At 46.3% G+C, this 14,934-nt stretch overlaps 2 protein-coding genes across 11 annotated transcripts in view; one reads left to right on the forward strand and one right to left on the reverse strand.

Moving 5' to 3' along the window:
- The window catches only part of ATXN1 (ataxin 1), a 396,156-nt gene extending 386,939 nt beyond the window's left edge, over window positions 1–9,217 (forward strand). For all 8 annotated transcript variants that reach the window (XM_030314798.1, XM_030314795.1, XM_030314794.1 and 5 more), the window contains one exon: window positions 2,952–9,217. In XM_030314798.1, coding sequence (XP_030170658.1) covers window positions 2,952–3,482 — 531 coding nt within the window. In that variant the 3' untranslated portion in view covers window positions 3,483–9,217. The remainder of the gene's footprint in view (window positions 1–2,951) is intronic.
- Window positions 9,218–9,393: 176 nt separating this feature from the next.
- Window positions 9,394–14,934, reverse strand: part of GMPR (guanosine monophosphate reductase) — a 48,414-nt gene continuing 42,873 nt past the window's right edge. For all 3 annotated transcript variants that reach the window (XM_030314802.1, XM_030314801.1, XM_030314803.1), the window contains one exon: window positions 9,394–14,288. In XM_030314802.1, coding sequence (XP_030170662.1) covers window positions 14,108–14,288 — 181 coding nt within the window. In that variant the 3' untranslated portion in view covers window positions 9,394–14,107. The remainder of the gene's footprint in view (window positions 14,289–14,934) is intronic.

The raw sequence follows: 14,934 nt of genomic DNA on the forward strand, positions 1-14,934 counted from the left end.
TCGGATTCTGTGTCTCCCTCTCTCTGCCCCTTCCCTGTTTGCACTCTGTCTCCCTCTCTCACCCAAAAATAAATAAACATGAAAATAATTTACAAAAATAAAAATATTTTTCCTACTTAGGGGTTAGACCTTCTTGAATCTGTGGATTGTTGTCTCATACCAATTTTGGAAAATTTTTAGCAGTTATCTCCTAAAAAATGTCACTTCTGCCCCGTGATCTCTCTCTCCTCCAGGTGGAATGCAATTTATTTGTCTGTTGGGTCTTCTCCGTGTGTCTTCTGAGTCTCTCCTATGTCCTCTGTGTCCGTGACTTTTGTGTCTCTGTGTCTCGTTCTGCATGGTTTCTTCCGAAGCTCAAATTCAGGAATCCAGTTCATAGATTCTGTCATCAGCCACATTTATTCTGTTGTAAAATTCATTGCGTTTTTGATTTTAGTGAATACATGTTTCTTCATTCTAGAATTTCCATGGATCTTCGGAACACAGGTTCTAGATCTCTACCAAAATCCTCAAGCTTGTCTTTAATCTCCTTAAATACTATAAGCATAGGTTATTTTTTTAAATATTTTTTGAAGTTGATTTTTGAGAGAGAGAGAGAGTGTGTGTCCATGAGCAGGGGAGGAGCAGAGAGAGAGAGGGAGAGAGAGAATCCCAGTCAGGCTTCACGCTGTCAGTGCAGAACCAGATGCAGGACTCATCTCACAAACCTGTGAGATCATGATGCCGACTGAGCCACCCAGGAACCCCCCTTTTTTAAGTCTTTTTAAAAAATGCTTATTTATTTTTGAGGAGGGAGGGGCAGAGAGAAGGAGACAGAATCCTAAGCAGCCCCCACTGTCAGCGCAGAGCCCGATGCAGAGCTCAAACTCACAAATGGTGAGATCACGACCTGAGTCTAGGTCATTTTAATGTCTGCGTATCTGATGATCCTACATCAGAAGCCCCCGAGGGTCTGTTTCTATTATCTGTTGTTTCTACTGGTTTTTTATTCACGTCTTCTGGTCTATTCGTGGACCTCATCCCTCTTTTTTAATTGAATGCCTTTTATTTGGAAATAATTGCAAATAATTATTTTTACTTGGAAACAATTCAGACCTTACCCTGATTTTAGGGGCTAGGATGATTAAAATCTGAGCTTCAGACTTTGAGAAGGCCTGTCTGCTTCTGGCTCACCTCACTTCTAGAGTGTAGAGCACTTTGGAGTCACAGCCCAAAAGAGTGGAGCTCACCAGAGAGCATCCTCCCCTTGATATACCTGAAGGGTACCCTGAATTTCATTCCCTTCTCCTCCCCACCCCCACCGTGCTCTTGAGATTACCAAAAGTCCAGACCACTTGGTTTTGAAACTATTCCAGTTTGGAATGTGCAAATGCCCTTGGAGGAAAATAGCCCTAAACACCAGGTTTAAATCTCTAGACTGTCACCCTTTTCCTGAACCTTCCCCGGTGATTTTTCACTACCTTATTTTCTGTCTAGTGCCATAAGAAATAGTTTTTTTACATTTTGCCCTTAGTTTTTGTTTACTTGGGTTTTGTTCAGAGTATTTGGTTGTCCTCAGCGAGAAAGAAGATTGGTCCGAATTACCTATTCTGCTACTTCTAGAAAAGCCACTGAAAATTGCCTCTTTAAAACGACTTCATTGTTTTTTTTTTCTTTTTTGTGTAGCATAAAGTTGAAGAAAATAAATTTCTAGGAAAATTAAACCTTTAGAACCTCAAGTGCATTTCAGCCTTACTTAATGGCAACAGTAAGACCTTCACTGGACAGTTTGCAAACCCCTACACCCACTGTCTCCTTGCCTTTTGTTCATGTATCTCCACTTCCAGGAATGTCTTCTCCTTGCATCCACACCTGTACTCCACCCTGATTATTTTTTAAAACTCAGCACAGTGTATTCGACTTCCTCAATCACCTCTTCTTCAAACCAGTCTGTGCCTTTTCTCTGCCCTCCAACAGCTTAATATTGTAGTAAAGTATTATCACCCCACTCGCCACATTGATTGGCAGTTACTACGTTCGGGGACCTCTTCTGCCTGCTTGATTGTGAACTACTCTGGGACCAGGACTTTTTCAGCTTCTTTACTTAGCATAGTGCATGCATAGCACATGGTGGCAGAGGAAACAGCAGCTTTTGGGAGGATAGTGAGCGCCCCCCATTTTGGGGAGTGGTTTTCAAACCAATGCACAGCCCGATTTGAGTACCTGGAGCTTGACCTTGGACGGGCCAAGATATTTGCTCTCTCTGCCCAGTTTACCCTCTCCCCAACACTGCCCACCCCTCAATCCTCTCGAAATGCTGCCCAGCCTTCGGGGTCCCGGGAAAACGGGGAAGCCCTGCCTGTTTCCTCCAGCCTTCACCGGCTCTGCTCTCCCCGGGTTTTGAGTACACGGCTCATTTATCCGATAAATATTTATTAAGCTTCAGCCATACACCAGGTCTCCTTTTAGGGGCCAGGGATACAGTGATATAAACAGGTAAGTGCTGCCTGGTGGACCTTACATACAGCCTCATTCTGATTCCTAATCAGCTCTGTCATACGTGAGAGTGGCATTTGCCCAGTGAGCGGAGAAAGTGCAAGACTGTATCTTGTGCTCCAGGGCTGAACACTGAGCACCTGTTCCATTGCCCTCGGGGGCCGATCCATTTGTTTTAAGGGAGGCCAGCTATAGAGCTGATACTCAGTAAAATGATACTGTGAACACTAAATGGACTTTTTTTTTTTTTTTTTTTACTGGCTTCTACCCAGCACCTATATATGGTAAATACAGGTACAGCAAAAAATTAAGGGCCTCATTTGCGTGTGTTGGCGGATGAGGATCGTGGAACAGTCTTATCCCCTCCCCCGCCCCCCTTTGGCTTAGGCACGTGGGCGTGTAAGAAATAAAACAAGACTAAAATGTCTTCATTTGTTTCCTTCTTCTTTGCTCTCTGTCTCTCACTGTCTCCGCAGGTCAGCGTGGAGGTTTTGGTAGAGTACCCTTTTTTTGTGTTTGGACAGGGATGGTCATCCTGCTGTCCAGAGAGAACCAGCCAGCTCTTTGATCTGCCGTGTTCCAAACTCTCTGTTGGGGATGTCTGCATCTCACTGACCCTCAAGAACCTGAAGAACGGCTCTGTTAAAAAGGGCCCGCCCGTGGATCCGGCCAGCGTCCTGCTGAAGCATTCAAAGACGGACAGCCTGGCGGGCAGCAGACACAGGTACACGGAGCAGGAGAACGGCATCAACCAGGGAAGCGCCCCGATGCTGTCCGAGAACGGCGAACTCAAGTTTCCAGAAAAAATAGCATTGCCTGCAGCGTCCCTGCTCACCAAAATCGAACCCAGCAAGCCCACGGCAACCAGGAAGAGGAGGTGGTCGGCGCCCGAGACCCGCAAACTGGAGAAGTCGGAAGACGAGCCACCTTTGACTCTTCCTAAACCTTCTCTAATCCCTCAGGAGGTTAAGATTTGCATCGAAGGCCGGTCTAACGTAGGCAAGTAGAGGCAGCGTGGGGAAAGGAAATTCGGCTCTCCCTTCTCATTTGTATCCAGATTACTGTACTGTAGGCTAAATAACACAGTATTTACATGTTACCCTCTTTAGGTTTCTGTTATAACCTTGTCATTAGAGTTACAGCTGGTGTTGCAGCAGGAGACCGGGGCACATGCTTTTCCAGGAGTGACAGCGGCAGGTGGGGGGGAGGGGGGAAGGGCAGGGCCCGCGCAGGCTCCGGGCGTCCTGGGAGAAAGGAACGTGGCTTCCGAGCACCTGCCTTTTCCAGCTGCGGGGAAGCCGCGGCCCGGGCGCTGACTTCCGCCGGTTTCCTGTGCAGGTTCTGCGGGCAGGGAGCTGCCGGGGAGGGGAGGAAGGGGGCGTGTGGGCGTGCACTTGGGGGGCGCGGGTGCAAGGCGGGGGTGGAGGGTGTCTGCCTCCCTCTGCCTCCCTCTCTCTGGCACGGGCCTGGAGGTCCCGCCAGCAGGGCAGGGTCCTGGCGAGGGCCTCACGTGCAAAGCAAACATCAGGAACCCGGGTGCAGGGCCTGCTAGAGAGGCGTCCGACAGCAGACGGAAAGCCAACCGTGTAAAAGGACCTTTTTTTTTTTTTTTTCCCTCCAACATATTTTACAATAAAAGCAACTTTTAATCCTATAGAGATATATTTCCCCCTATGGGGCCTGACTGCACTGATATTTTTTTAGAGCAACTGCCACACGTGGGATTTCGTTTCTGCTTTACCAAGTGCAGTGATGTCGCCCGGGTGTCACGGTGGGCAGCGCAGCTTGGCGCTCCGCGCGGCGGGGGGCGGGGGCGGGGCGCTGCGGGGGAGCGGACCGCCCACTCTGGATTCTGTGCAGTGTTAGGAAAACCAATCAGGTTATCACATTGACTTCGCTCAAACCGCCCTGCCGAGAGCCGCGGAAGCGCTCCTCATTGGGTTTGCAAAATCTGGTCTTTTAACTCTAGTACTGTTTATAGTTCATGACTATGGACAACTCGGGTGCCACGGGTGCCACTTTTTTTCAGATTCCAGTGTGACGTGAGGAATTAGATTTTGAAGATGAACATATATATATTACTATCTCTAAGCACTTAAAATGCTGTTCACACTTTATTACCAAGCATCTTGGTCTATCATTCAACAAGTACTGTATCTCCCTTTAAACTCTTTGGGAAGAAAAAACAAAACAAAACAAAAAAAATATATAAGTTGCTTTCTTTTTTTTTTTTTTTTCAACACTGTAACTACATTTCAGGTCTGCAGAGTTTCTCACGAGCAAGATATTGGAAGTTTCAATGTGGTTTAAAGGGATGAATGTGAATTATGAACTAGTATGTGACAATGAATGACCCCCAAGTACAGCCTGACAGGATGTACTTTTCACTTTGATGTTTGAGAAAGTAAAGGCATATATGCAGAGCTGGCAGAGAAACTGAGAGAAAAGGGATGGAAAAAAGAATACTCATTTTTGTCCAGTGTTTTTCTTTGTAAGATGAACTTTTAAAAAACCTTGCGATTTGCACATCTTGAGTTTATAATTTGTGTGATATTCCTGCAGTTTTTATCCAATAACATTGTGGGAAAGGTTTGAGGGACTGAACGAGCATAAATAAATGTAGCAAAATTACTTTCTAACCTGCCTAAACTCTAGGCCATTTTATAAGGTTATGTTCCTTTCAGAATTCATTTTGGTCTTTCTACATCTGTCACAAAAAAAAAAAAAAACAAAAAAAAACAAAAAAAAACAAAAAAACAAAAACAAACAAAAAAAAACAGGTCTTAGCAGGACAACTCTGAGAATTTTCTTCAGACTCATTGAGAGAGTTTTCCATAAAGACATTTATATATGTGAGCAAGTTTTTTTAAATTACTTTATTGTTGTTATTAATGTTATTTTCAGAATGACTTTTTTTTTTTTCCATCTGAAATCAAATCGAGATTCAATGTTTGGTACAAACCCAGAAAGGGTATTTCACAGTTTAAGCCTTTCATCCCCAGAGACCTGAAATATTGTTTGTGGGTTTTGGGCGTGTGTCTTAAAGTGCTTTAAAAAAATTACAATAATAAGGTTTTATAAGTAACGAGAAATTTTTAAATATTCTCACTTGGAGTGGCTGCAACTTATCTGAACAAATACTTCATCAGATTTTTCTTTTACTGCTGAAAGTAGTACTCCTTCCATTTTACAAATTAAAAAAATAATTTCTAATATCAACCCACATTTTGGCTATCTAGTATCTCATTACATTTAGCTCTTACAAGAACTTAATGATATTTATAAACCATTTTCTGGGGTGTACCAAAAACATTTGCATAGGTTTAGAATAGCTAGAACTTTCTTTGGATTTCATTATCCTCTCAGCATGCTAGCAGAGAGCTGGGCGAGCCCATTCTTGCGGTCATACTGCTTGTTTAGAGCTGGTTTTTGTTTTTGTTTTTGTTTTTAAAGTTTCTGCTCAGAGACCTTGCTTAATCTTCCATATATTCTGCTCAGGGCACTTGCGATTTTAGGTTTTGTTTTTCTTTTTGTTTTGTAACCTTTAATGGTAAGAGGAATATGGGGCTGCCATGCACACTTCGTCCTCCTCAATACCACTATTCACAGAAACTCACGCGGACGCAGAAACACACATCACCGCCTTTCGACTCAACTTCCAGTATTGTGCTAACTGGATCCTCAACACCAACACTAAAAATGGGAAAACATACACGGTTCGGAGCAATAGGAACACCATCGTAATTTTTGTGCTTCTATTTCAGGTATAGGAATTCTTAAATAATTGGTTCTTTCTAAACATCATCCCATTTCACGCTCTTGCTTTTTTAGTGTGTGCAACACTTCCCGTGCCAACAGGTCTGACCAGTGTGCTCTAGTTAAAGCTCATTCCCCATCCAGCCCGTCTTCCCCATTCTGGCCAGAGAAGGGCTGGAGGGAAGGAACCGGGAAGGAGAGCAGCTCCCGCCGTGAGCTCCCCACCACGGATGCTGAGTGCTGGGGAGGGGAGCTTTCAGGAGCCCCATATGTATGTCACCCTGTTGCAGAAAGAGTCAATAAAGGAAGGCTAGGGGACCAGCTTGAGTCCTTCTGTCACCATGAAGAATAGTGAATGTGCAGTGTGGGGAGGAAGCAGATAGATTCATTTCTGAGGCACACCGTGGAGCAAAGAGAACCAAGATCCACCCATTCTCCAAGGTGTTTTCCAGAGCAGGTGGGTCCCTCCTCGGGTCTGTGTCCTGGAGACTTTGAGCTGTGCCTCAGAGCACGGGTGGGAAGTGTGGCCCGATATGTGTGTATGCGCTCTGAACATGCAGCCAGTGGCCATGGAGGGGCCCCTTTGAACAATGGTCACCACTCCTTAGTGGCAGCTTTCCCTTCAAATAGGAAGAACATCCCAAGGACAGGGAACCTCCTCTTGTTGGCAGACATTGGCCAGCTCCTGTGTAGCAAACATGACAATGAGAAGCATAGAAATTCTTCAGTGCCGTGCAGCTCACAAGGACCAGCCATGTGCCTCTGTACTATGTCCGCTTGGCAATATCTACTGACAACCATCTTCCGTTCTTTCTTTCCTGTTTTCCATTTCTAAACTAATAACAGCAGGCCTTTTGCGTTTACAGTGGAACACAATCACCAAGAAATCAGTCAGGGCGAAAAAAAAAAAAAAAAAAAAAAAAAGAAACCAACAATCAAGAACCTCTCTTTCTAGGGATTTCTAAATACATTAAAGGACTGTTCCTTAGAATGTTTAACGTAAGAATTATTTCAGTTTGTTTGGGCCACATTGCGGGGGCGGGGGGAGATACAAAGATGGATGCCACTTACCTCAAACCTTTTAAAGTGGAAATCCAAATTGCATTTTTGTTTGGACTTTCAGAATCATTTTCCATGTTGGTCAATTTTTTGTTTTGTTTTGTTTTGCCCAACTCAACCCAGTTGGGTGTGGGAGGATTGGATTTTTTTTTTTTCGTTGCTGTGGATCCCATTTCTAAGTCTGAATTGTGACCCGCTATGTTTTCTGTTAGGTGAGTGTGTTGGGTTTTCCCCCCACCAGGAAGTGGCAGCACCCCCTTTTCCCCTACAAGGAACTCTGCGGAACCTTTCTCACCTCTTACTCAGGGACGGGGCTGGTGTGTGTGTGGTACACTGACGTGTCCAGAAGCAGCACTTTGCTGTGGAGGAGGCTTGTACAATTTCAAGGAATGTTTGGATTTCCTGCATCTTGTGGATTACTCCTTAGATACTGCATAGATTGCAATATAATGCTGCATGTTCAAGATGAACAGTAGCTCCTAGTAATCATACAATTTACTCTTTGCACATAGTTTGATCTTTACTGAAATGTGTTGCCAAAATTTATTTTTGTTGTTGTAGCTTTGGAATTTTTTTTTTGTCTGTTTTTTAAGGAAACAATTGACAATACCCTTTAACATCTGTGACTACTAAGGAAACCTATTTCTTTCATAGAGGAAAAAAAAAATCTCAAAATGCTTTTGAAGACACTAATGCCATGTATTTCAGATGTGGGAGAAACAGCAGAGTTCTTGGACAGGAGGCCAGGCTTTGTGAGCCGTGTTGGTTGTCATGGCTACTGTTTCGTGAACCGCACGCAGCTCAACAAACTGGTCTGTTCTCTCCCAGAACCCTTTGCATTTCTATTTCCTAGTCACCCATGATGATTCCAGGTGGAAGAAGGGCCCGCAGTCTCGTGGCCCAATCCGGCGCCTTCAGCGGTGATATAAAAGGAAAGGAAATTACACTTTTTATTTTTTAAAGTGGAGTGGGGGCCTTTGCTTCCACCTTTGTGTTTTTAACCCAGATTTTCTGAAATAGAGAATTTAGGAACACATCAAGTAATAACTATACAGAAAATATACTTTTTTATAAAGCACATGCCTATGCTATTGTGTTGGGTTGGTTTCCTCTCTTTTCCACGGACAGTGTTGTGTTTCTGTTGATAGGGAAACTCCAAAGAATTTGCACACCTCCACTCCGGAGCTGAGATTTCTTTTACATAGATGACCTCGCTTCAAATACGTTACCTTACGGATAGGATCTTTTCTTGTAGCACTATACCTTGTGGGAATTTTTTCTTTCTTTCTCTCTCTCTCTCTCTTTTTTTAAATGTACACCTAATTTGAGAAGCTGAAGAAGAAAAAATTTTGAAGCACTCACTTTGAGGAGTACAGGTAATGTTTTCAAAAATTGCACAAAAGAAAAATGAATGTCGAAATGATTCATTCAGTGTTCGAAAGACATGGATCTGTTGAAACAATGAGTTTCATACCTTGTTTGTAAAAACAGAAAAAAAGCATAAAGGTTGAAAGTTACATGTTGGTTTTTTTTTTATTTTTGTTTTTTTTTTTTTGTATATAGAAATTTGTCATGTCTAAAATTATCAGACTTGTATGGTTATGGCCTGGAAGAATTACTAGGTAAAAGGCTCTTAAACTATACCTACGCTTCCTTTATGTTTTTGTTACATAGAGCCCTCTTCAGAGGGAGGGCAACTCTGTATTCTGAAATTTGAGAATACTGTTCATTCCTGTGCTGAAAGTACTTCTCTGAGCTCCTTTCTTGGTTTAATCTCTCAAGCCATTGCAACTCCTTTTTCTTCAGAGATCTTGTTTCACATTGTCAGCACTTCCTGTTTCAATAAACCCAAAGAATATAATCCTGAACAAGAAGTGTTTGTAACAAGGGATCCTAGCTACCAGTAAAACAGAACTCATTATGAGGAAAAAAAAAAAAAAAAAAAAACCGAAAAAAAAAGAAAAGTTCAGCCTTCTTTCTCCGCCACCCCCCCCGCACCTCATTTAAATGGGGGGTATAAACAAGAATTTCAATTGCAATGCTTCATTTTACTTTAATTTTGGGGTTTTTTCTTTAATCTTGAGGCCAAAATACCCAGTAAAACACGGAACAACTTCTCAGAAGAGTCCTATTCTGTCCCAGACACAAAGCAGCCAGCAGAAACTGGACAGCTGTGGGGACACTGAACAAACCCACCTACAGTTCTTAAATTCAGAATCTCAGCCCCTCCCTTACCATTCAATGCAACGTTTCTGGTAGCTGACATTCACCTGTACGATGGCGGGAGGGAACAGCGGCTTCAGTTTTTCACGTCTTTCGTGACTTGCGTACAAATGGTTCAGCTGTATTAAGATTAAGTGCATTTGGCCAATAGGTAGAACGGACACAGCAACAGTCTCTAAGAATTTCCGTCACTTTTCTTATCCGAAAGGACTCGAGTCTTCCACTGCAGATAATCGAAGACTTCACCCAAGTTTTCTTCCCCTTTAGTTTTGTTTGTTTGCTGTCTGGATGGCCAACGAGCCGGTCTCCTTTTCCATGGCCAGTCTGAAGGTTTGCGTTGGAAGTGCTGCTTACAGCATTCCTTGCCGGGCTAATATACCGTCCTCCGGGAATATCAAGTCTGACGTGACTGACGCTGGCTTAGAGCTGTGTCTTTACACGGCCCTTATCAAGAAGCTGGGCGTGTACGTTTCCTCTGGTTCTTCCAGGAACCACTGCTCTTATTATCTGGTCCAGGAATGGGGTCAACTGTTCAGTCCGTGAACATTTAGTTTGACACCTATACATTCGGTCCCGCGAATACTGCCCTTTTGGGGTGGTTTCTTCCGGCTCGGTGTTCACCTGTAAACCCATTTAGGGTCAAGTGAATGGAGGTCTCGGGAGAGCCCTGCCAGTATTCGTGGTGGCCTGGGTTTAAGACAGTCCTAACTTCTGGCCAGTGGGGCCCTGGCCCCAGAGCCATCTCTGAGATTCATATCACTGTCTGTTTTACTATCAGATCATTACCCACCAAACTTCCAATCGTATGCCTCCCACCGGCCAAGGGAAAAGAGACACCAGAACTTTGGGGCAATATCAGACTGACACGGCCAGTACAGAGGAGAACTAGGGAAGGAATGTTTTGCACCTTACTGAAAAGAAAACTTTTAAGTGCATACATAGTTAAGAGCTTTTATTGTGACAGAACTTTTTTCCATATGCGTGCATACTCTCTGTAATTCCAGTGTAAAATATTGTACTTGCACTAGCTTTTTTAAAACAAATATTAAAAAAAAAATGGAAGAATTCATATTCTATTTTCTAATCGTGGTGTGTCTATTTGTAGGATACACTCGAGTCTGTTTATTGAATTTTATGGTCCCTTTCTTTGATGGTGCTTGCAGGTTTTCTAGGTAGAAATTATTTCATTATTATAAGAAAACAATGTTTGATTCAAAATTTGAACAAAATTGTTTTAAACAAATTGTCTGTATACCAGTACAAGTTTATTGTTTCAGTATACTCGTACTAATAAAAATAACAGTGCCAATTGCAAATGTGTGTCCTTGCCTCTGTCAGGTGTTTCAAGACAAAGGTTGAGAAAAGAATGGTAACCCCCCCCCCCCGCCCCCTCGCCAGAATTAGCCCCGCTGTGATCGCCGGTCCCATTGCAGTGGGGAGTGGATGCAAGGCATTGCCTTTCCTAGGAATGCTTTTCGGGGAGGTGGGGAGGAAGGCTTGGCCATGCAGGAGATGAGAGCCTGAGATAAAAGGCACGTTTCAACACCCGCTTTGGGCTTATTCAGTTCACGTTTATTTCCTCCTAGCTGAACAATGCTGTTTACAAGAGATCTTTGTTTCTAGACAGCATTTGGCAGCTTCACGGGACTCCAGTGGCCTTGCTACACACTGGTTAGTGGTCCCAAGGTGGAAAGTTCCTTCGAATTTCCTTTAGCTCATGCCTGTTAAAAAAAACTCAGCAAGCCAGGGGGACCTCCTGGCATGCGGAAAAGGAGGCCCCATTTGTCTCAAGAGCGCTGCTCGGTAGGTTTCCCCTGTGTCCGCTCTCAGGGAGATGCGGCTTAGTTACCCCAGAAACTAATTCCCCGGGGACCCATGCCGGCGGCGGCGGCGGCGGCGGCACCCCCCATCTGCACGTGTGGCTATCAAATCCTTCTGCAGAGACGGAAGGGAGTTCTCAGTGCTAAATTCAGGGTTCTCACTGAGCCCAGGGAGGAGCGTGTGACCCCTTTCCTCTTGCTGTCTTCCTGGTTAGATGTTTGGGGGCGGGGAGCTCGCCAAGACTCTCCTCTGGGGACTTGGCATTGAGGCCCCGATGAGCTGTGAGCATTAGCGCTGAAAAGAGTATGCACGGCACCGGGGCAAGGGGGTGGGGATCCGGGGGACCTTGCAGCCCACGAGGGGGTCCTGCCCCTCCCTCCAGGGCGGTCTGGACGGACGTGCCACGTGCTACGGGCAAGTCTGGGGAAAGCAGCCTGAATCACCGCCTTCCCCGCTGATGTAATACTCGATGCTTACGGTTCTGAGAGGTTGGGGCCCAGTGGCTACAGACTTGGCTCAAATGTTCACACGAGGGGAAAAGCGGTGTCACGTGCGGCAATGGGACGGGCCTCGAAACCACCAGATGCATAGCAGGAACGGCCCCTGGTGAACGGCGTCTCACTCGCGGACACCTTCCGGCACCCACTCCTGCACCGGAGGGCCTGGGGGCGGCGGTTGAGCACTCGGGCACCCAGCGCCGCACCTGATACCCCATCGGGGCCCCCCGGGGCCCAGCGCTACTGGAGGCAGAGATGCACGTACGAAGGCAAAGCACGACGGGGCCTTCGAGGAGCTTTTCGCAAAATCTCTGCTTCCGGGTGATTCGCTTCCGTCAACACTAGCTCAGCAAGGGACCTGCCTCCAGCAGGTGGAAACCAAGAGCAGAGAGGGTACAAAATCTTTACACAAGATGGATAAGGCAGGCACAGGCCTCTGCAAAGACCACAGCCCCTACTGGGTTGATGGGCATCCCTGTCCCAGACCCCTCTGCGTGTAGCACCGCAGCCGGATGTAAGAGGGGGACAGTGGTGAGTCCAGGCTAAGCAAGGGGTGCCCAGAAAGTTCCCTTACTACCGCTAGTACATCTTGCATGGATTTCTTTAAGATCTCCCTTCTTTTACTTCTCTCCCTTATTGGAACAGAGAATCTCTTAAACTCACTAGCTTGAGTAGAAACCATCTTCCACAGGAACAGTGTGGGACTCAAACCTCAGACAAGCAAACGGAAAACATGGGGTGCCTCCAGCAAAACCCCACATCTTGCTCTATGTTGAAACAGCCTCCGGACCCTCCTCGTCTCAAACGTGTAGCCAATTCACGTTTCCACAAGCACAATAACTATTCCTAATGGAGTCAGGGGCGAAAAGTTTACAACAGCCTTGAAGGTGCTGAACCCATAAATGCGTTCTTAGAAAACTACAAACGGATGGATAGTTTCCTGGAACATTATGGTTTCGATGGATTCTTTGTATGGTGTCCGTCACCGTGGACATCGGGGTCCTTACCACGGTAGCACTGTGTGATCCTTCTCTATTCCAGGAGAGTCACTTAATTTTTTAAAGGAAAATGCACTCTCGCGTCTGCTTCTCTAAACCTTGTTTAAAAGAAAAGAAAGTGAAACATCCTGGTCTGCATGTACTTTCCAGTCTTAATCCTCAAGCAATGCCTCAAAAGAAGTGGCCACTGTTAACAAATCCACGTTCACGGTTTCACGAAGTGCCATAGTGGGACACTCCTCCAAGGCCCGGGTCCTTTCTCCCAGAAAATAGCATTGTCACCAGTGAACTGACCACTTTACAAGAATACCTTTCTTGAGAATATCGATGGCCCAGAGAAGGGAATAATTCTCACTCCTAATTGAAGTCAATGACTTTCGGGAAGCCTCAGGTCAAGCTGTTTGCAGTCTTTCAGCGGGATTCCACTTGCCCAGGTTTTGGTGGGTGACCTTTCCACCAAACATCCCACGGAGCTCCAAAATAACTTCCGATCTAAGAGAGAGGCCAGCCTGACAGGTCGAGATGGAGGAGGGAGGAGATGAAGGGAAACAAAACTCAATGAAAAACCGGGACAGGGACAGTGTCCTCAAAGCAGCATCGACCTTATGGTGACAGATACCTGTTCCCAGAAGGCACGTGTAACGCAGGTGGTGAAAACATGCCACCATGCCTCATGAGTATCTGCACGAAGCCAAGTCTCCAAGTTCCGGTCGGGTGCTTTCGGTTCTTTTCCAGCAACCAAAAGCAGAGGGGGGTTGGAGGGTTACCCTGACAGGCCTGGCCGCCCTCCCCTCCCATCCCCTCCCCTCCCCTCCCCTCCCTTCACCTCCCCTCTGTGACTGCTAAGAGCCAAGCATGGGAAGTAGGTAGAGAACCCCCAGCTCCCTTGACAACCTGCTTCCTGCAAAGGCAAACTCCAGCACTCCAAGTCTTAAGATAATTGCATTATATTAAAGTGAAACCATTTTTCTTTAAAAAAGGAAGGAAGGAAGGAAGGAAGGAAGGAAGGAAGGAAGGAAGGAAAAGGGGAGTTGATTTGAACAATGAGGTTATGAGTTCCAGGCAGCTGGGCTCTGACCACAGACCCGGTCAGCGCCCTGCTTCCGGGGCCCCGGAAGGCACTAGGGGAGCCCCAAAGCCTCCGGACGGCAGGTGGGGGAGGGGGAGGCAGGAGTCCAACATTCAGGAGCAACCAGAATCTCTGATGTCACAGGAGGAGGTGGGAGAGCAGGTGTGCGTGGAAGCTCCCGTGAGCCAGAAGTCACCGCATCCTCAAGGTTAGCTGAACACCGTGTTGTGCTGTTGCGTCACCCGGATGAACGTCGCCCTCCTGCTGAGCTCCTTGAGTTTGGCGGCCCCCACGTAAGTGCACGTGGACCTCAGTCCCCCAAGAATATCCAGAATAGTGTTTTCTACATCCCCTTTGTAAGGCACTTCCACGGTCTTGCCCTCGGAAGCTCTGGAAGAAAAAGGAAGCTTTTCTTTCTAATCGGTTGTTTCCTCCCCCCGTAAGAACCCAGCTGTAATTACTCCCAGCTTTAGCACTTGACACAGCCCCCAAGGCACTCAGGTAGCTCCGTGCCACACCCTCTGACCCCAGTCCCACATTTGCTACAAATGCCGAGCCGGCCACACCAGCATCTCAGATGAATGCATGCCTCCCATGCAAAACGCACAGCCTCACTGCTGGCCACCGGAGCGTCTGGAAAAGGAAAGTCTTCAATCAGCAGCCTTGGAAAAAGTGACCTTCTCGGCACTCTGCTCCTTGCTACTCCTCCTTAATCCCTACACCGGTGTCCAGTTGACCCCGAGCCCCACATGCGCAAGGGGAAGAACAGACGTGGCAGATTACCTTTTGAACAGCCTCCCCGCCAACTGCCTACAACTAAGAGGTGAAGGAGATATCCATGCAGACAGTCTCCCACGTACCACGGTTTGACTCCGCCGTGGTGCGAAAGCAATGCACACTCAGCAGAAACCATACGTCACATTCCGGACTTGGACAATCCTCACCTGTGATGCAGGCCACTGATGGCCGCAGCTACGTCAGCCCCGGGATCGTGAAGGGTGAACGGTCCCAATACAGTGACCAACCACCCTGCACC

Source organism: Lynx canadensis, chromosome B2 (assembly GCF_007474595.2).
Source record: "Lynx canadensis isolate LIC74 chromosome B2, mLynCan4.pri.v2, whole genome shotgun sequence".
Classification (NCBI taxonomy): Eukaryota; Metazoa; Chordata; class Mammalia; order Carnivora; family Felidae; genus Lynx; species Lynx canadensis.